Raw genomic sequence first — 21,028 nt, 5'->3', positions numbered from 1 at the left:
GTTGGAGGTGTGGCGGAAGTGGTTGGGGAGTGAAGAGACAGGGAGGGGGTGGTTCCCGTTCTACAGCGGAGCCGGATGTTTGCCGAGCTTTGACAGGCGTGGCAAAGGGAGCATTGCCGGACCTGGGTGAGCTGCTGGGCGCGGGTCTCCCAGGGTGGTAGGGGCGGGGGGCGGGGGGCGGGTGGAGTGGAGAGGGAAGGGACTGGCCTGATCCTCTGAAGAGATGGAATCTGGATGGGGAGGATTCTAGAGGATTCGAAAAAGGGAGCAGGGGTGCAATGGGGCCTGGGAGCCTCGCCTTCCTGCTGCGGGAATTCTGCCCCACGCCCTGATCTACAGTGAGTTAGCTTCCTTTACTGTCTTCCTCCTGCTCTTCCTAGTGCAGTGCTCAGGTCGGATCGGCATCATGGAGCAAGCCCATGAGAAAGGGAACTCTCTTCCTTGTGCGATCTGGCGAAATGAGGAGAAAAACTTGAGGCAGAAGTGTTCCACCCTGCCACCTATTATTAGGCCACACTTTCATCTATTTCATAATCAGTGCACCAAATCCAGGTTTTGGAAACCATGGAGCTCTATGCAAACGTGATTGTAGTCGAAAGTCTTGCGGTTGTATTGTAGGATTTGCGTCTCACAATTCTGGAGCTCCTAGTAGGACAATCCCCACGCCAGAGAATGTGATTTCAAGTTGTTATCTCTATTATTCTCTGAGGAGATTAGGGGAGAGCCTTCTTGAATCTGGAGAATTGCATGAATGACAGTCACTTAGAGAAGTATTGAAGGATTGACCTGCACAGTTAGACCACCTTAGACAGATATGGGTTAAAATCTTGACTCTACTGTATGACTCTATTCAATTTGCTTATTTTTCTGGAGCTCACTTTCCTCACACTGTAAAATGGGCCTAGTAGTTCATGTGTTATTGGTGCAGATGTGAATTTAAAAGATAATGTGTGTCCAGTTCATGGTGCTATGCAGCCTTCAACAAATGTTTGTTCCCTTATCAGGAGAGGAATTAATTCAGTCATTCAACAAGTGACTGAGCATCTATCTATATGTGTCAGATGTAATTCTGAATGGGTCAGGAGTTCTTAATCAGGGTCTCTCAGAGGGCCTGAGAGAGACCCTTCAAATTCCATGCAAGATTTCATGCAAGGGCTGATTTTTCTTAGGGAAAAAGACCATAAATTTCATCAGAATTTCATAGAAGCCCAAAACTTAAAACCTCTACATAAAAACTGCATAACGTGAGTCTGGAGATTTTTACCTACTGAGAAAGGAAAACATTATTCTCCTAGTAAGGAGTATTTTGCAGAGTGGAGCAGGGTTCATAGATGCCTGGAGTCTTAGGCTGCCAGGATACTTCCCCTCACTAGCTTCGCTCACCCTCCCTTGGAGGGAGCTAAGCTTCCAGGTTCACTGTGGCAGGAGGGGGGCCAGCGACAGCTGTGGGCTGGAGGGTGGTGAGAGAGGCCAGTCCAGCTGGGAGGTGGGAACAACAGTGATTAGTTATTCTGGAAGAGGAGGTTGGTAGGTGTGTGTGTGTGTGTGTGGTGGTGGTGGTGGTGGTATCAGTTCTGGGAGAACTGACAAAATAGAGGAGTTACTGGAAAAGAGGTGGAGTTCAAGTTTGGCTCCCTTCAGAGGGTGACCCTCTCCCTCCCTCACACATACTTCAGTTTGTAGCTGTTCCTTCTAATCCTGTTCACTTCCGCACAAGTACTTTAGAGCACTGGTGAATTCTATTTCTGGGAAGAACCCTCACTTCTTTTTAAAAAAATTTTTATTGCATTTTTCCATAACCATTTATTCCCTTATACCCTCTTCCACCTCCACCCACCCCCTCTCCCCTGGAGTCATCATGCTGGCGTCCGTGTCCATGAGTCCTTTTTCCAAACCTTCACTTCTGTAGTTGAGGAAATTTAGGACCAGATAGGAAGAGGGCTGTCCAGCATCTTTGCGACTCACTGGTTTAGGCAGGACTGTAATCCAGTTCTCCAGTACCACATCGAGTGCCTTTTCCATTGCATCAAGTGCCTGCTGTGTGCAGAAAGACTCCTCTGAATGGCTGTGGGCTGGGCTGAAGCAGCCCTTGGTGCCTGGGCAGAAGGAGGGCACGGAGAGAAGGCTCAAGTCTGGAGAGGGTTACTTGAGCCTAAATTCTGTCCCTGATACTCAGTGGGGGCGGGGGCCCGGTGTCCTTTGGCCAAGCCCTCACAGCCTCTTGAGTATGTAGATGAATCAGGGGCCGGTTCTTCAGGACCGAGGTGGGGCCTGCCTTAGAGGGTAGAAAGGAAATGAAGGAGCTGGGGTGAGGGGCACAGCAGTGCTCACGGAGAGAAGTGCATTCCCAAATAGTAGAGGTTCATGGGAAGGGACTTATATTTTGGTGGTAAGCAGAAGTAGTGAATAAGAAGGATAGCAGAAAAGGCCAGAGGAGAGGAAGAGGAAAAAGATTTTTTGGGGGGTGGGGGCCCTCTTTGGCTGCTCAGCTTTGGCTCAGGAGCTTGAAACAGCTTTTGCCACTGAATCAGTGTGGTTGCCCTGGTAACAGGATGGTTGTTGCTAGGCACAGGGAGCCAGTTTACTATTCAGAGTCCATGGCTGTGACATGTGCAGGAGGTTGTCACGTCAGAGGGGCTCCGGGTCTGAATCCCGGCTGGCAGTTCTCTCCTCTGCAGACCTGTGCCTGGCTGGGTCTTGTCTGCAGTCCTTATCTGCCCTGCGGGTTCTCTGACCATATATGTCATGTTTTGGACTCAGGAATGCAGCGAGCTTAGGCAGCCTCTTCTTTGGGGCTGTACTGAGTGGGTTGAGTTGAATATCCCCTCCCTCACCACCCGTGTGGTAGGCTTGTGATGGGAGAGGGATGTGCTTCTTCCCGTTACTGCAGAGGGCAGAAGGTGCACGCAGCCGCTGCCTTATGGTCAGACCCAGTGTCAGGGTCGGCTGTTCCCCCTCCCTGCCTGCTCTTTTTCACCTCCTGTATCTCAGCACTCTGACGATGTCATGAACTTCCCCCTTTCCCACCTGTGCACTCTGATCCCTCTGGCCCTCTGTTGACCTTTGCCACCTTGAAGTTAGGGTCTGGAGCTCCGCAAAGATCAGAGTGGGCTGGGGGTGGGGGGTGACCCAGGAGCTTTCAGACTTTTTGCTGTGACTGACAGGCAGATTCCATTCTGTGCTCTTGGTCCCTGTCCTGGGGCAAATCCCGAAGGGGCCGTCGGCCATGGCCTATTTTCTGGGATGCTGTGGTCTCTGGCCACCTCAGGGGTCAGAGATGGAGTAGCCAGGCCACAGCTGCCCTTCAGAGGCTTGGAGCATCCCTGTGCTCCTTAGGTCCTTATACTGTCTTTACCCCACAGCTGCTGGGACATGAAGGCTTCTGTGCTCTCTGACCCCTGAGGAGAGGGGGCACAGGCCTGTACCCTCTGCAGCTGGGACTGCATGACTGAATGGCTGGGCGGTAGGCAGTGCAGGGCTTGGCACGAGTCCTCCCTGTCCAGAGGGGGGACCTGAAGGCAGGCGCTGAGCTGTGCCATCCTTGGCCCCAGCTGCCTTTTCTGGCAACGTGCCAGCAAACTGTGGCGCCAGGAGGACCAGGAGCCACATGGAACTCTTGGCAAGGATGAGGAGTGTTGAGGAACAGGGACAAGGGAGGAGGAAGTCGGAGGCTTGCCGCGGCGGTTATAGGTGGAAAGAGGGTGTCACTGACCTGCCACCCTACTGCCCTCCCCTAGGTTTCCCTTCAGGTTCTGTGGGGTGAAGCTGTGGGGCACAGGCTTGGCCATGGACCCACTTTCAGACCTGCAGGATGACCTGACCTTGGATGACACCAGCCAGGCTCTGAACCAGCTGAAGCTGGCGTCCATCGATGAGAAGAACTGGCCGTCGGATGAAATGCCTGACTTCCCCAAGTCAGGTGGGCACCGCCGGGTCTCAGGCAGCCACGGCACCTTAGACGGAGAACCCCTTCCCGCTGGAGGGAGACTGCAGGAAGGCAGGGTGGGGGCCAGAGTGGAGCTGGGAGCACAAGCGTTACTGGGGGGCAGGGGGCAAAGAGCACCAGTCTTGGGAGAACGCTGTGCCAGCCCCCCAAGCTTATCCCGTGACTTTGCCCTGTCCCTCAGATGACTCTAAAAGCAGCTCCCCAGAACCTGTCACTCACCTGAAGTGGGATGACCCTTACTACGACATCGCCCGGCACCAGATTGTGGAGGTGGCAGGTGAGCATGCCCAGCTTTGAACCTTTTCCCTCGTAGTCTGGCCTAAGGAGGCTGTCCCCTTGGCCACAGGGAAGGGGCCTGGGGGAGGGCCAGTGCCCATTCTGTGCTCTGACCCCTGACCCTCAGGCTCCTGAGCATAAGGACCATTCTTTAAACTTATAGACTTGATTGTGGTAGCCACTTAGTTTGTTCACCTGTGACCACATCCTGACCTCTGACCCTGCTGACCCCCCTCTGACCCTGCTGACCCCCCCATCTTCTTGGGTGGATGGTATGCGGAAGGCAGTGTGGATTACTGGCTTCAAAGTCAGACAGCCCTGAGTGGGATTTCCAGCTTTGCTCTCTGAAGGATTTCTTCCTGACAGGGCTGTTGAGAGGGTCACGCTGTGACTGTGTCAGTGCCTGGCCCAGAGGGCGGAGTCAGCCCTGGAGAAGTGGTCGTTTACCTCCCTTCCCGCTGCCCTCACGTTGGCTTTTCTGCCCCATCAGTTTCTGGAAAGTGGGGTGGTGCCAGTTCCTCCTGGGAAACCCTACCTCCAAGTCTGGAAGCCGGGGGCCATGGGACCCCTGGAGCATCAGGCTCCTGGCAGGTGTGCTGAGTGGGTGCAGAGCGCCCCTCGGGTCTTGGCCTCAGTGCACTCCCACCTTCCTGTTCGAAATGCAGGACCCAGGAGACACTAGGAGCAGTGAGGCAGCAGGGATGCTGGTGACCTGGTTTCTGCCCTTAGGGTCCTAATGCTGGAAGAGGAAATGAATTGCGAGGTCCTTTGTCTTTTCCCTATGGTTATCTGTTCTCACTGTTGAGGCCAGGCAGCTGTAAGCAAGGGTGACAGCATGGCCCTGCTCTGAGGCATTGAAGCGGGCCAGGGGAGCGGGGAGCACAGGGTCCCTGGACCCAGTGTGGTACTGGCTGAGGGCCCAGGAGGCAGCTGGCAGTAGGGAAGCAGCAGGGAGCTGCATCTGTCCTGAAGGCTGGGCTCAGAAGGTTATCCCTAATGTCAGAGGTGTTTCAACGATACCTTTGGAACACTCTGTGTTCCCGCAGCTTGCCCTGGTCTGGGTTGGGGGCCTTGGCTGTGGCCTCTCTCACCCCTGCTGAAGCAGGCTGAGAGTTCTTTCCCGATCTGGTCCTGACCTGGGCACAGGAGAGTCACATGAAGGCTCAGAACTTTCCTTATTACCAGAGGTGAATCTGACTGGGGCATGGGGGCTGCTTGATAGGAAGGAGTCTATCCTGACCTCTTCCTGGCCTACGAGGCCAAGTCTCAAGGCAGAGCAGGCTCCCCGCTCCGCATAGGCCACCCCCTTTCTCCTGTGAGCAGAGCTGCAACCTGTTTCTGTCTCCCCAGGGTGTGATGAGCCTGAGGGGGCCCAGCCAGGTAGGTGTGTTCCTGGCTCTCCCTGCTTGGCCTGTCTGGGCTGTGGCCTCTGGGCTGTGGATCAGGAAGGGCTCTTGGGGCCGGCTTAATTGCATCTCCACTCCAGGGAGCTGGCAGTGGGCAGTGCCTGGGAGCCGGAAATAGCCAAGAATTTCGTGTGGGGGCTTTGTGGAAGCACATCCAGAGCCAAAGGGAAAGGGGTGTCAGGGAGGGAGGGGCCGTGCTGTGAGCCTGGGGAGGGGGCTGGCTGGCTCTGAGCCATGGCCTGGCCTGCATGCTGGCTCCTCAAGCCTGAGCTGAGTGCTGCAGGTCCAGGGCCCCTTTGCTGGGGCTGTCCCGGTGCGTGCCTGTCTGACTGCTGACAGGAGTTTGGGTTGGCACTGCCAGAGTGACAGTCATCCGATGAGACCATGGCGACATCCTGGGGGTGTTTCCTGGCATGAGGAACCAGAGAAAGAGCCCTTGGTGGGATAGAGGAGGGGCCGTGTCCCCAACTCCTCTAGCCTCTCTCTCCTCCTTAGCGGTGGCTGTCACGCTCCACTGTCACATTTGACTCAGTCCAAGTGGGTTCTTCCCAGAAAAGTGGTCCTCCTAAAAGGAAAAAAAAGGCTATTATTTGTACCATTTACAATTTCTACCATGAAAGATTCCAGGCTACCAAAGGGATGCCACCTGACTTGCAGTATTCCCGACAATTTACCAATTTACCAAATGCGCGAGCCGGCTCCAGCACTTTGCCCAGCCCCCATCTCCCATCTCCTTCACCTGGCTCTGCAGGTTGTGGGCCCGATGGGTGGCGGCTGGCCGGCAGTTCCCAGAACGCCTGCTGGAGAAGCAGTGCTGTTGCTGATTCACACCCAGGCCACCCGGGGAGCAGGAAGCGGTCCTGATCGGTATCTGGGGAATGCGGAGGCTTCATTCTCCGGGGGCTGGTGGTTTCCGGGGGCTTTTCTCCAATGTGTGCCTCCTCCTCAGGGAGCCCTGTCTCCCACCCCCTCCCCCTCTGGCCCCTCCGGTGCTGTTGCTCCTTCTGCCCCTCCTCCGGTCTCCAGGGCAGAAGTCTGTTCTCTTCTGAGGTCAGCAGGGGAGTTCTGGCCTTTTTACATATGTTCTTGGAGAAGTGGTTGCCCTGCCTGCTGGCAAATGCCTGGGTCACCCAAGCACTTGGGCATTTCAAGGGGGTGGGGGCTAGACCCTGAGTTGCCCATGTCTCTTTCCTCGCCTGTGTGGGGATGGGGGTGGGGGGGCCTGGCCATCTCTTTCCTCACTGCTCCTCCTTTTGTCTCCCACGCCCATCCTGACCTCACTCAACACGCACTTTCAGAACACCCACTCTAGCACGAGCCCCGGGGTCAGCACTGAGGATTCACTGAGGGAAGCCACACATTCCTTCCTGCGGGGAGTATGTGGTCCAGTGAAATGGTTCATGAAGCTGGGAACATGAAAGATAAACAAAGAACATGAACATGAAACATGTTCTTTGAGAACATGAAAGATACGGACCTGTTTCCCTAGAAAACACATGCCTGTGCTTGTAAAACATTGTGTGTGACGTTGTGACGGTGGTGGACACCTGCAGTGGGGCCCTGTTTGAGAACCCAGTTTCCCTTGCACGAGGTGCTGGGAAACTGGGTTTCCAGTTGAGGGATGGAGCCCAGGCTCTGGCCCTTCATCCCAGTTGCCTGCTTCACCAGTTACTAGCTCTTCAAAAACCTGAGGGAGCTCAGACTTTTCTGTCCTGCCTAAATCCTCAAGTCTGCCAGCCAGCGAAGGCTGCTTTGGTTTTGGAATGCCCATGCTCCTTCCAGCCTTTCATCCCACATCCGGGGCACTTCCTCTGCTTTGAGGGGAGTAGGCAAATGATGTCCCTCCCTTCACAGTTCATGGTAGGAGGTCCAGGGATTTCTGAAGTTTCAGATTGTACATGAGGCTGGGCTGGCCAGTCTGATCCCAGCCTGTTCTTCTTCCTCCTGTCCAGTCCCATGGGAAGTAAATCAGAGCGAACCCCAGACGGGTTCGCCCACCACCTTACCCCAGTGGCTGGAAGGAGCCCAGCGCCCGGATCTAGGCTAGGTTACAAAAGAGTAGGCGGCATCCAGCTCTTCGACATAGACCTGCTGCTGGGTGAGCCGCGCCATCTACCCCTCAGACAGCCTTGCAGAGGGTTCTCTGCTTGTCAGTCCAGAGAAGTTCTGCCCCAAGCTCTGGGAAATTCACTGCCTAAAGCGGTCTGATGACCTAGATACCGTAAACAAACTCAGAAACAGAGCTGCGCACACCGTGGCATGCTGGCTGACGTCTTTGTGCGGCTGCCGACATTTACTGAATACCTGCTGCGTGCTGGGCTCTGGCCTGGCGTGAGAGAGTCCCAATGGACGAGACGGTCCCTGTCTTCGAGCTGCTCACAAGCCGGCCACATCAACAGCTGTACAGGGGAGTCAGAGCATCCTGGGTGGCATTCGTGCTTGGAGCTGTGAAGAGGGACAGCTAACTTGTCTGGGGGAAGGAGGAGAGGATGCAGGCTTCTGGAAGGAGATTATGCCTGGGATGAGTCTTAAGGACTCAGAAGAGTTAGCCTAGAGCAGGGGAGCAAAACTGTCCACAGAGAGGTCTGCCTGGCGTGAGACCCAGCAGAGGCTCAAAGCAGCCTAACGCAGACAGGGCCGAAAGCACTTCTGTGTTACAAGTGCGCACAGAGTGAGCCCGGGGAGAGGCAGGAGCCAAGCCTGGAGAATCCTGTGAGCCTTTCCAAGGAGTGTAGCCAGCAGGGGCTGCGGCCACCTGGCCCACATTCCAGAAGCCTCCTTCAGTCTCCATTGATGCTGGCCCGGCCCTAGGGAATAGAGTCAGAGCTTTGGCAACCGCTTTGGAAAAGCACTGACTGCTAAGTGAGGTCACTGACAGAAGGATCATCAAGGTCATGGCTTATTGAACATGGAGAAGACACTCAGTGAGGCGTGGAGGATCCTTAGTCCTCGGAGGGAGATGGGAGGCGGACTCACTGCGTTTCATGGGTTGTGAAAGCAGTCAGGATTGGGCAAGTGTGGTTTGGTGACTGGAAAGGCCTGAGGGTAGAGCTGCAGGGAAGGCCTGTGGGCCTGGGAGAGTAGGGACCAGACCTTGACCCCACTGGGCTTTGCTTTGTCCATGCTGACCCTGGAAGGGCATCTTACCTTGGGGTGGGGGAAATAGCGTGTCTCAGGAGCTCCCCGGCTTCATGACAAAGCCAGACGGTCAGACCAGCAAACTGACTAGTTTTGCACAGACTTCCCAGAGAGATTACATCCAAATGAGTATTTTCCTGCGGCATTACAAACTCCTCTCAACTCCCTGTTCTTTGGAATAGCCTCAGCGAGAAAGGATGTGATTCTTAGGAATGTCCAGAAGTTAGAGGCAGGTGTGGTCAGTAATGCTGCTAATGAAATCAGAAAGGGTCGTTACTGGTCAGAAAGGGGACACTACCATGCCACCAGGCTGCTTTCCTCGGTGAGGGTTCCCAAGCACGTGCTGCTCAGAGGGGGTGCTTCTGAAGCAAGCGTGGGCTTCCAAGGTGATTGTTTGGCAAGACAGCATTACTTTGAAGGGTGTGACTTTAACGTGGAGGTGAGACTCACTTAACATAGCATTAACCATTTTCAGTTGTGCATTCTGGCTATCTTTAGCAGTCACTGTGACATGGACCTGTGCAGAGTTCTGGCATTTTGGCCACGCCCATACAAACCCTGTACTCATAAGCAGCCGGGCTCTGTTCTTGCCCGTCCCAGCTTTTGGTAGCCACTAATTTGCTTTCGGTCTCTATGGATTTACCTATTCTAGATAGCTCATGTAAATGGAATCATACAATTTGTAACCCTTTATGACGGGCTTCTTTCATCTAGCATCGTGTTTTCAAGGTTGACTTACAATGTAGCATATGCCAGTATTTCCTTGCTTTTTACGGCTGAACAGTATCCCATTGTATGGATACACCGCCTTTTCTTTACCCACTTATCTGCTGGTAGGCATTGGGCTTGCTTCCACCAGGTGTGATTTTTTAAGTCACATTATTTCTTTTTTTTTTTATAAAGATTTTATTTATTTTTAGAGAGAGGGGAAGGAAGGGAGTAAGAGAGGGAGAGAAACATCCATGTGTGAGAATTACATCAGTTGCCTCTTGCATGCTCCCAACTGGGGACCTGGCCTACAACCCAGGCATGGGCCCTAAGTGGGAATAGAACCGGCAACCTTTTGGTTTGTAGGGGGGTGCTCAGTCCACTGAGCTACACCAGCCAAAGCCATGTTATCTTTTTATACCCCAGCTTAGCAGCTCTGAGAGCAACCTGTCCCTCTTTTTTCAGCAAACCCCCGCCCGCCCCCCGCCCCCCCCCCGCCCCCCCCGGAGTGCAGGTAGCTGCCCAAAGTGCATCTGCATGGGCTGCTCTGGCCCTTGTCCTAACTGGTACAGGTCTGCAGGCCTGGTACCTTTCAGGTCCTCAGCCTGCTTCTCTCGTTTCATTTTTCACCCACCGTGTTCCATCTGTCTCCACACCTAGGAGATGACAAGTACGGACGGAAGGTCATTGTGTTCAGTGCCTGCCGAATGCCCCCGAGCCACCAACTGGACCACAGCAAGCTCCTGGGGTGAGTACCCTAAGGGCAGGTGGTGGGGCATGTGCTCAGATCCCCGGTTTGGCCTTTTCCTTAGTCTTCCTGCCTGGGGGGGGCAGGCCCCCTCCCTCAGTGCCTCCCCTCATCTCCTGAGGGATCTGTTTTACACTGGGGGAGTCAGACCTGGTTTCTAGCCCTCTTTTTCTAAACTTTTCCCAGGGGATAACCATCCAGCCCCCCTTCCTTGTAGGAGTGAGGTACTGCGTGCAAAAATGTTTTGAAAAGTGAAATATTGTCCAAATGTGAGGGCCGATTACCGTAGTGGTATGGTGTCCGATGTGGTTGTGCTCGTTCCCCATTTATATAAGAAAATCCTGTCTGGGTTCTGTTAGACAAAGACATATTATAGCTCTGGTTAGTCTAGAAATCTCCTGATGCAAATCCAGAGGCTGATTGGAAGTGGGAGTTTGACGAACCCTGTTCGTCAAACATTCATCACTGAGCCAGGGCTGAGCGGGCTCGGGGTCCCCAGCATGTGCAGGGCCTCCCCCTGACGCTCCTCTGTGTGGGGACAGTTCCATTTCGCCCTCCTGTCCTGACCAGTTCAAAGCACTCCCTGAAACGGAAAATTCCGCACCACCCAGACCAACTCTTTGGGAACCTGACCAGTTGGTTGTGTGTGTGGAGGGCGTAGTGAGGGGTTGGCACAGCCCAGGGGCACAGCAGCGGAAGGGCCTGAGTGCAGAGTCTCTGTAGCCCCAGTGNAGGCTGATTGGAAGTGGGAGTTTGACGAACCCTGTTCGTCAAACATTCATCACTGAGCCAGGGCTGAGCGGGCTCGGGGTCCCCAGCATGTGCAGGGCCTCCCCCTGACGCTCCTCTGTGTGGGGACAGTTCCATTTCGCCCTCCTGTCCTGACCAGTTCAAAGCACTCCCTGAAACGGAAAATTCCGCACCACCCAGACCGACTCTTTGGGAACCTGACCAGTTGGTTGTGTGTGTGGAGGGCGTAGTGAGGGGTTGGCACAGCCCAGGGGCACAGCAGCGGAAGGGCCTGAGTGCAGAGTCTTTGTAGCCCCAGTGAGCGAGGACCAGGCCCGAGTCTCCCCAGCCCTATGTGACATTTTTCTCTTTGGCCCCCTGAACCCCGTTCCCATCACTCCTCAAACGGGCAGCCGAGCCTTGTCCCAGGTGTGTGTGGCCCAGCTGGGAGCAGGCCAGGGAGCTCAGCCGGAGGGTGACTGAGTCTCATGTCCCCCAACCCCCTGTTTTGCTATAGTTTTAACACATCTGACGAAGGAGGTGACAGACTCCTGGCCAGATACTTGTCTGAGTATGAGGAAGTCAGAGGACTGGGATGGGAAAACAGCCAGTTTTCAGGAGAGAGCCTGAGGAGGGAGGTGGCACCCACTCTGGGGCTTCATCTGGCTTTAGGAAGCCGTCTGCAGTCCGTCCGGGCCTGTGTCCCCCACAGGTCTCCCCACCCCCACCTGACCTGGTCACAGTCCCTGTGGGAGCAGAGAGGCATGTCCAGCAAGGGTCAGTCCTGCCCTCTTGTTCTCAGTCGGGTCATCTCCAGCTTGGTTCTCCCAGCTGTCCGCCCGGTCTGGGGGGCTGGAGCAGGAAGTGTCAGAAGCTTGGGGGCAGAGGACCAGCCGTCTTCAGCTCTGCTTTCACTAGCTGTGCCCGTGGAGGCCCGTCTCTCCCGAGCCCTGTAAAAATAAGCATGTCCTCGCAGCCTCATTTTGGGCATCACGTGAGCAACATGCATGAAATGCCACCATATACATTGGTCGAGTGGCGCAGATTTCAGGGATTTTAAACCACGGAGATAGCCATGAAGAAAAGATACAGACAACTGTATTAAAAAGTTGCCCGTAAACCTATCCCCCAGAGAGAAAACCACTGGTAGTATTGTACTGTATGTGCTTCCTGCTTTTTAAAATAACATATACAGGGCTCCGTAGTAGGTTTCGTATCTTAATGTTTTCATCTTCTGAGCATTTAACAGTCATCAAAGACATCCTTTAAATTTTTTTTATTGACATATGCCATGTATACAGAAAAGTGACCCAGTTATGAATACTACTTGATGAGCTTGGAACCACTGAACCCGCCCACGGCAGCCCCACCCACAAACCTCCCTTCGAACTCCCACCCGAGAGGGTGACCGCTGTCCTGACCCGCACTCACGGACTGGCTTTGTCCACAGGAGCATCCTGTGGGGCATTCTGTCTATAGGCGTCCTGTGATTTGTTCAACCAGCTCTCTGTTGTTGGACAGTGGGCTTGCTGCTCAGATTTTTTTTCCCATTATAAAAGAGGCTGCAATGAACAGCCTTCTACACAAATGTTTCCATTCATCTCTGCTTATTTTCCTAGGGTAAATTTATGGACATATTTACCAGGGCAAAGAGTAGGAACATCTATAGCTTCAGATACATGGCACCACACCGCCCTCCAAGGGGCTGCGACATCCTTCAAAGGACGAGTGTGTTTCTACAGTGACTAGCGATCTTTCGTAGTTTAAAAATGCCATCTTTAAAAAAAAATTTTAATCCTCACTAAAGGATGTTTATTTTTTTAAATATTTTTTTAAAGATTTTATTTCTTTTTGGAGAGGGAGGGGAAGGAAGAGAGAGAGGGATGGGGACATCAATGTGAGAAATATCAATCAGTCACTTCCTGTACACAGATGGGATCGAACCCGCAACCTAGTTATGTGCCGTGACTGGGAATTGAGCCCTTGACCTTTTGGTGTTCGGGACAGTGCTCCAACCCACTAAGCCTCACTGCCAGGACTTTCTTTTTTTGACTATAGCTTTATGTTGCTAGAGCGAGACAGATGCTGTCTCTATCACCTGCAAAGCTGTCTTTTTTTTTTAATTCTTTTTTTTAATTGAATCTTTATTATTATTATTTTTTTAATTTTATTTATTTATTTATTTATCTTTAGAGGGGAAGGAGAGAGGGAGAGAAACATCAATGTATGGTTGCCTTTTGTGCATCCCCTGCTGGTAGTTAGCCTGCAAGGAACTGGCCTGCAACCCAGGCATGTGCCCTGACTGGGAATCGAACCGCGATTGTCTGGTTCGCAGGCCCGCGCTCAATCCACTGAGCTACACCAGCCAGGGCGCAAAGCTGTCTTTTCAAATCAGAAACGTATATTGAGCTCGCTTGTTTTGGGGGCCAGAATGGCTCCAGGTATCAGACCAGTGGAGTCAGACTGCATCTCAGTTCAGCAACCTCAGGACCCGAGTTCTGGCTGGGAAAGAATTCAGAGCCAAGACTCAAATTAGAAGAGGAAGCTCATTTAGAAAGTCACAGAGGGAGAAGTGAGTTGTAGAAGAAATAGGCCCAGGGAACAAGTTACAAAGGCAGAAGAAGGGCCCTTTTGAAGGAGAGGGAAGGAAACTGTGCAGGGTGGCGGGCGGGGGTGGGGATCGTGGGGGATAGTGCGGGCGTGCTCCACAGAGAGCCGCTAGCTACGAAATGGCATCTTTATGGAACAGACTTTGCAAAGGCCTCAACGTTGCAAAGTTACTATGTATCAGTAGTGATTGGAATCATAACAGTAATTCATTCCTAGACACCTCAGTGCCCGCCTAGCACCCACGGACCACTGTGTAAGCTACGCTCTCCAGGTTAGATCAGGTGGTGTTTGGGCACTGAGTCACATCCTCGGGCCCCTCCCCATGTCCCTTCCCCCCTTCCCTACCTCCCTTGGAAGCCCTTAGCATTCCCACTTCCCAGCCTCCAGTGGGGATCCTACTGAGGCCTGGGGCTGGCTAACTGGAAGGAGGGCATCCCACTGGCCTCCCCCCTTTCTGAAATTCTTGGTTATTCTCTTCATACCTCTCCTCCTCAGGCGGGCTCCACACTGAGTGCATGTTTCTTTGGGGTGGTAGCTATCATGTTGTGAGCATAGGGATGTGAGATGCGGTTTTTCGGTCCACAAAAAGCCCAGTGATTGGAGCAGGGGAAGGGACACTCTGGCCTCCCACCCCATCTCGTGGGCAGGGCTTTACGGCCTGTGCTGGGAGTTCTAGTGTAAGAGGGAGAGCCGCACCACGGTTGAGAACGCAGGCTTGGGAGTTAGTCCGCCTCCAGGCTCCGCCATGAGCCAGCTCTGCGGAGGCCCTTGGATAAACTCGACCCCTCTAAGCCTCATCGCCCTTACTTTTAAGGAGGGGATAACTAACTCCTGCCTTAATTGTCACAAGGAAAGCATGAGATAATGTGTGCAAAGTGCATGGCAGACACTATGAGCTTAATACCGACAAATGGTGACTGCCATTATTATTGACTGGGCAGTCCTTCGAGGGCCCTGTGATGCCCATTTTTACCACGGGTGCCGAGAGGATGCCAGTTAGAGTCCTGGTCTCCTGACCTGTAGCCCGTGCTCAAAACAGAGAGCTGTTGTTGTTATTATTGCCGTTGCTCTGCCCAGCCCAGCCACAACTCCTCCCCACGACATGGCGGCAGGTGATGCAGCCGTGATGGGCAGTGCAGGGTCAGGGGTTCCCGGGGAAGGGGTGCGATAAAAGCAGGAGAGCCCTGGGACGCCCGCTTCTGTCTGAAGGGACCCCCTTGTGTGCAGGACAGGCTCAAGCAGGTCTTTTCTCCTGAAGGTACCTGAAGCACACGCTGGACCAGTACGTGGAGAGCGACTACACGCTGCTCTACCTGCACCACGGCCTGACCAGCGACAACAAGCCCTCTCTCAGCTGGCTCCGAGATGCCTACCGGGAGTTTGACCGCAAGTGGGTGGGGGTCTGGGAGTGGGTGGCTCTGGAACTAGCAGCTCTGTCAGGCTCTGGGCTGCCCTGTACTTGGGTGGGAGCTCATTCCATGCCTTGGGGGAGTCAGGTGCTCACACCCGGGTTAAAGGCAAACAATCTGAAGTTGGAATGGTCTGGGCTTAAACCCCAGTTTCTCTTCTTACTCACTCTGTGACCTTTTAGGTTACACAACTGCTCCGAGCCTCTGTTTCCTAATCCGTAAAATGGAGCAACAACGACACTTTGCAGGCTTGCATGAATAGTCAAATCAGAAAATGCCCATTACAAGCCTGCCTCTGCGGCACCCCTGGCACACCACTGTGATGGCCCTTGTGCCTCCGCAGGTACAAGAAGAACATCAAGGCCCTGTACATCGTGCACCCCACCATGTTCATCAAGACGCTGCTCATCCTCTTTAAGCCCATCATCAGGTGAGCGGGCCGAGGGTGGGGTGCTGGTCTCCCGCACCACCCCGTGAACTCCGAAGCAGATGCCGGAGAAGGGCCGGCATCCTGGGAACAGCCCATGTGGGGCAGGCCTCTGTCTGACCAGGGTGGGGTGCTGAGGGGCAGGCTGAGAGGCCTGCCCCAGCCTGCGCATTTCCGGACCCTCTCCCTCTCCTCCGTTGGCAGCTTCAAGTTTGGGCAGAAGATCTTCTATGTGAATTACCTGAGTGAGCTGAGCGAGCACGTGAAGCTGGAGCAGCTGGGGATCCCTCGCCAAGTGCTCAAGTGAGGCCAGCCAGGGACTGTGCCCACCTGGGGGCATCTGTGTACACGGTTCTGTTTGGGGGGGTGGGATGCACCAGCCAAGTGGGGAGAAAGCCTTGAGACCTCCAGGGCAAGCAGAGGAAGCCGATACAGTGATTATGAAACAGCGTGGAGGGGGGTCAGAGAGAGTTCGAATCCCATTTCTGTCACTTAGAAGCCATGTGACTGACCCTTTCTGAAGTTCTCCCTTCCTCGTGTGGAAAGCAGGGCTGTTGCGAGGGTTGAATAAAGTGAACCGTGTGAAAGAGCACGCAAGTGCTGACAGACGAGGGCTGCCTAGTGACTACAGGGCCAGGCAGAGGGCCTGACTGCCCCGCCCCGCCCGCTCCCCAGGTACGACGACTTCCTGAAGTCCACACAGAAGAGCCCTGCCACGGCCCCCAAGCCCATGCCTCCGCGGCCCCCTCTGCCCAACCAGCAGTTTGGGGTCTCACTGCAGCAGTGAGTATGGAACAGTGGGCGCCTGGGCCTGGGGCCTGGGGACTGGGGCGGGCTGCAGGCCACGCTCACTGCCCCTGTTCCCACAGCCTCCAGGAGAAGAACCCAGAACAGGAGCCCATTCCGCTTGTGATCCGGGAGACCATTGCCCACCTGCAGGCCAATGGTGAGTGCGGGGCCCCCTGCCTCCAGGGCCACCCCTGGGGAAGCTGCCAGGCAGGGTGCACCAGCACCCACACTGACCCTGACTGGAGCTCCAGGGCAGAATGGTGGGGGAGCCTACACCTGCCGCCCCGCGCCCNCCGCCCCCCCCCGCTCTGAGACCCACCAGGCCCCATCGTTCCCAGCTCTCACCACGGAGGGGATTTTCCGGAGGTCCGCGAACACCCAAGTTGTGCGGGAAGTGCAGCAGAAGTACAACATGGGTGAGTGGTCCGGGGACGTACTCCGGCGTGCGGGGAGGTCCGAGTCACACGAGTAGGGGCTGGGGGCCAAGGGGGTGGGCTTGGGGGCGTGTGTGTGACTCTTAGGGGGCTCACTGCTCTTGGCTGCCCTGTGAACGAGGGCCCCAGCTTTCCTGTCGGAGGTTTCGTGGCATTTGGTGTAATCACATGGGTCCTGCTCCCTTGTCCGTCAGGCTCCGGGGGCCCGGGATCAGGTTCATTTGAAGACAAGGACTAACTGCGTGTGCTGGGGCCCACTCCACCCAGATGGCCTGAACCCGCATCCCCTTGTCACAGAGGAAGAGGGGAGGCCTCTGAAGGGGCTGCCAGCCTCCAGGCTAGTCCCAGCTCCTCCCCTCCCACCCCCACCTCTAGGGCTGCCTGTGGACTTTGACCAGTATGATGACCTGCACCTGCCAGCGGTCATCCTCAAGACCTTCCTTCGGGAGCTTCCCGAGCCCCTGCTCACCTTTGACCTCTACCCCCACGTGGTGGGCTTCCTCAGTGAGTGCCCTCGCTCCCTCCCCAGCTCCGAGCTGCTTCTGCGGGGTCTGTGCTGGACTTGGAGCAGGCAGGTGTGGCCTGTCCCCCGAGAAAAGTCTGGTTGGGGTCTCCCCTCGAGTCTCGTGTGAGGGCTTCCCGCATCCTGGGCCCTCATTCCTCATAGACATTGATGAGAGCCAGAGAGTGGAGGCGACGCTGCAGGCCCTTCAGACGCTGCCCGAGGAGAACTACCAGGTGCTGCGCTTCCTCACTGCCTTCCTGGTACAGGTGAGACTCCACCACCCACCTGATGAGGGAATGAGGGGGCTGGGGGCGGAGCTCCAGCAGTCACGGGAGGCAGGGTCTGTGGCATCTGCTGCAGCCCTCTGATTGCCCTGCACAGGTGTCTGCCCTCTGTGACCAGAACAAGATGACCAACACTAACCTGGCCGTCGTCTTTGGCCCTAACCTGCTGTGGGCCAAGGATGCTGCCATCACTCTCAAGGCCATTAACCCCATCAACACCTTTACCAAGTTCCTGCTGGATCACCAAGGGGAGCTGTTCCCTAGCCCTGCCTCCTAGGGGCTCTGAGCCCAGCCCCTGCCCACCAGCCCCCCTTTCTGATCACCCCAGTGTGGACCCTTCCTCCTGGAATTGGGGAGCCCAGGGCTCCTGCCCAGGAAGGGGTCGTGAGGCCCCGGGAGATAGAAGCTGGAGCCAGCCACCTGGGCTGCTCCTCCCCTCCTTTCCAGCCCACCTCACCGGCCCTGGAGGCCTCGCTGTGACCACGAGACATTTTTCTTGGCCTTATACTTTTGCCTCCTTGGATCCCTGGTTCCCGCGGGGATGTGCAGAGCTGGCCTTGGCTCTTCCAGTGAGAGGACTGGCCCCAGCAGTCCCTTTTCTGCTTTCTCCTGCCTCTTTCCCTGGGGAGTGCAGATGCCAAATCACTGCCAGCCGGGATGTAGCTGGGGCTGGTCTGCCCCTCCTGACTGCTGGGGAATGAAAGGCTGAGTTGGCTTCACAGTCCTGCTGAGGCTCCTCCCTGTCTAGGGGAAGGCCTGGGCACAACACCCTGCTTCCATCCGCCCCTCCAGTGGCTCAGCCTTGGTTGGGTATTTCCACAGCTGAGGAATTACAGGCTGGAGTCGGTTTCCTGTTGCTGCCTTCTTCTCTTCCACAGATCCTGGTCAGCCTTTCCCAAGTGGCACTGCCCCCAGGACGTTCTGACCCCCGTTTCTGCCAGGCCTGGTAGCTTGGGTAACAGGGCTGAGTCTGAGCACCCATTTGAGAGATAGGCCACTCCCACCCGAGGGACCCCCAATGCCTGATCAGACAGGCAGGCTCGGCCTCCAAGCCTTGTCTCTGGAAGGCTTCTGGGCCTAAAGCTCATGCGGTCCTGTCTGTTGTGGAGTCAGACAGGACAGCCTCTGCTCTGGCCGGAGGTGACCTGGTTCCTTAGGATCTGAGGTGGCTCCTTCCTCCTGCTGGGGACGCCTGGAGGGACTGGGTGGAGATTTTGCTCGTTAGATTGACCAGGGCCCCCGTGATGATGGCTGCCCCTCATTGCAGTTATGTCCTTTAGCATTACAGTCCTTGGTGAACTCTGGCAATCCCTGGCTCCCCCACCCCTGCAGCCTTGACCTCTGGCAGTAGGGAAACTCCTGCACAGTGGCCCTGTCCCCACAGCCTTGGTGAGAGCCTGTAGTGTGTGGGTCCTCACTGACCAGCCCGCCTCCATTTGGGAACTGGGTGGAACCTGGCCCTACCTCACTGGGCCTGCTCCCCAGGACTTGGCATGGCTGCTGGCCCTCTCAGTCCCTGTGTCTCCAGCTTGGGTACAGGCCTCTGCTTTCTGCCCGCCTTTGCGTAACAGGTGTTCACACAGCCCTGTTTACTGGGGAGCCAGTGGGTCTATGTGGTCTTTTCCCTACCCCCTGACCCATGGTCTGCACCTGGGAGGTGTGGGGGCTTGTACTGTGAATCAAGTGTTCACATTCACACTTAATGAATTCCTTGGCACCAATCATGTATTTCACCCGTGCACTTTTTGTATTTCAATAAAAATGGAGATAGAAACTGCTCATCAGGCTGTCAGAGAAGTGGGTGTGGAGGTTCAGGGCAGGGTGGGGACGTGGTGTGGCTGTGCAAGGGGCAGATGGGGTGTACGGAAGACCCTGTCCCACTCATCTGGCCCCCTTCCTCCTCCCGTTCATTTGTGAACGGGTATGAGGTCAGATTTTTTTTTTAGATTTTATTTATTATTTTTAGAGAAAGGGGAAGAGGAGAAAGAGAACTATCAATGTATGGTTGCTTCTCATGTTCCCCATACCAGGACTTGGCTCAAAACCCAGGCATGTGCCCTGACTGGGAATTGAGCTGGTGACCCCCTGGTTTGCAGCCCACGCTCAATCCACCCAGCTACACCAGCCAGCTCTCTGACCATCTTCACCGTGTGAACAGTCACCTTCCATTTTGGGTACCTGCAGTATTCCCACCAGCTGCCACATGCAGGAGCTTATGACCAGGGCCGCCCCTGCCCCCAAATGGAGTAGGCTGGGGGCGTGGGCAGTACGGATTTTCGTGGACAGTATGTAAAAGGCCCCACCTCTGAGACAGTGCCTTCCTTTCTCCAAGGATGAGAAATAGCGTTACACAGTACTTATCAGAGTGCCCGCCCAGCAGTAACTAGAACAGCCACCATGTCACAGGTGAACGAGGTGCCAGTTCCCCTGCTCACAAGGACATCCTAAAAGGTCCTGTTTTCCTTTCCTCTTCTGAGGTTTTGCTTTGATTTAGAGGTTAAGATGGTAATGTCTATGTGTATTTTACTGCAACTTCTAAAAAGTGGTCTGTCACTGAGGGGCAGGCCAGAATTTCTCTTGGCACAGTGGTCAAGTTCATGCAGTTAGCTGCTTGCCTGCCATTGGCAATCAGGAGACAGTGGAGGCTTCGGTTGGGCCTCTTGGGCTGGGGGAGCCAGGACAGAGCTGCAGGGTCAGCTGTGTTGTTAGGATATGGTTATGCACACATGCTTGGAGCTCCAGGAAGCTGGTCCTGCTGCGCAGCTGTGGCCCTCACCCAGGCAGCTGGGACAGGAGGTGAGAGCTGGCCTCTCCTCAGCTGTGACTGTGACAGACTATTTAGAAGGGAGGGGCTGTGACCCAGGGCAACACGGAGCACAAGACAGGGAGGGAGCTGTTTACTTGAGTTGGGCTCCTGGCAGGGCCTCTGCCCAGTGACTCAAAAGCCAGTTTACCTCTGTCTTAGCAACAGCAGGTCTCTGGGGACGGAGTGGGGTAAGATGCTTGAGAGGTGCTGGACACCACCATCAGACCTGGGGACACCGAACACTTTGCTTCTAGGGGATCCGAAGTGAAGGCGAGGACACCAGGAGATGTCATGCCACGACTTCTAACCCAGGGGCTTGCCACCACCATCGCTACTGGCTGTGTAGTCAGTGTCGCGTGTAGTTTACTGACAAGCAAGGGCTCCCACAGCCCATCACAGCAGCAGTGGGTGGCCTGTTCTTTTCAGCCTCAGGTTTGGGTCGACATCAGAATTTCCAGCTGGCCCTTCTCTGTCCTGGGGCCAGGCTTCAGCCTGAAGGGGAGGGGAGGCAACCCAGACAGCAGCTGCCCAGGTCTGTCAGGCAGCTGGTCTCTCACCTCCAGGACCACTCTTGCCGACTACTCCTGCTCCTGCTGCTGGGGCACTGGCTCGGCTTCAGCTCCCTGCCCCTGCTGTGGGTACAAGTTAGGAGGCAGGAGGGGGCTCTGCAGGGGTGGGGCTGAGACGCCTGCTGCACAAGTGTCCAGGCGGGAGAGGGGTGGGGGCAGGAATAATCCCACAGGGCTCTTCTACTTTTTGGGCTCCCCAGAGACCACGCCAATGCCCCGGGCAGCTAAACGAACTTGCACAGGT

General features: G+C 55.3%; 2 protein-coding genes across 2 annotated transcripts in view; one reads left to right on the top strand and one right to left on the bottom strand.

Moving 5' to 3' along the window:
• The first annotated feature begins 20 nt into the window (after positions 1–20).
• ARHGAP1 (Rho GTPase activating protein 1) lies at positions 21–19,187 on the top strand. Its single transcript, XM_037027978.1, has 13 exons — positions 21–126; positions 3,738–3,919; positions 4,128–4,223; positions 10,135–10,222; positions 14,820–14,951; positions 15,314–15,400; positions 15,602–15,700; positions 16,073–16,180; positions 16,267–16,343; positions 16,525–16,602; positions 16,996–17,124; positions 17,288–17,391; positions 17,507–19,187. The coding sequence occupies exons 2-13, from the start codon at positions 3,787–3,789 to the stop codon at positions 17,684–17,686; spliced, it is 1,311 nt and encodes a 436-aa protein (XP_036883873.1). The 5' UTR covers positions 21–126; positions 3,738–3,786; the 3' UTR covers positions 17,687–19,187.
• ATG13 (autophagy related 13) overlaps positions 18,042–21,028 on the bottom strand; it is a 40,185-nt gene continuing 37,198 nt past the window's right edge. Inside the window, exon 19 of the transcript XR_005063918.1 lies at positions 18,042–18,054. The gene's annotated coding sequence lies outside the window, so the exon portion shown is untranslated. The remainder of the gene's footprint in view (positions 18,055–21,028) is intronic.

This window comes from Sturnira hondurensis, unplaced genomic scaffold (assembly GCF_014824575.4).
Source record: "Sturnira hondurensis isolate 20B ecotype Veracruz unplaced genomic scaffold, ASM1482457v3 Scaffold0019433, whole genome shotgun sequence".
NCBI classification, from domain to species: Eukaryota; Metazoa; Chordata; class Mammalia; order Chiroptera; family Phyllostomidae; genus Sturnira; species Sturnira hondurensis.
This window is presented reverse-complemented; position numbering and strand designations above follow the sequence as displayed.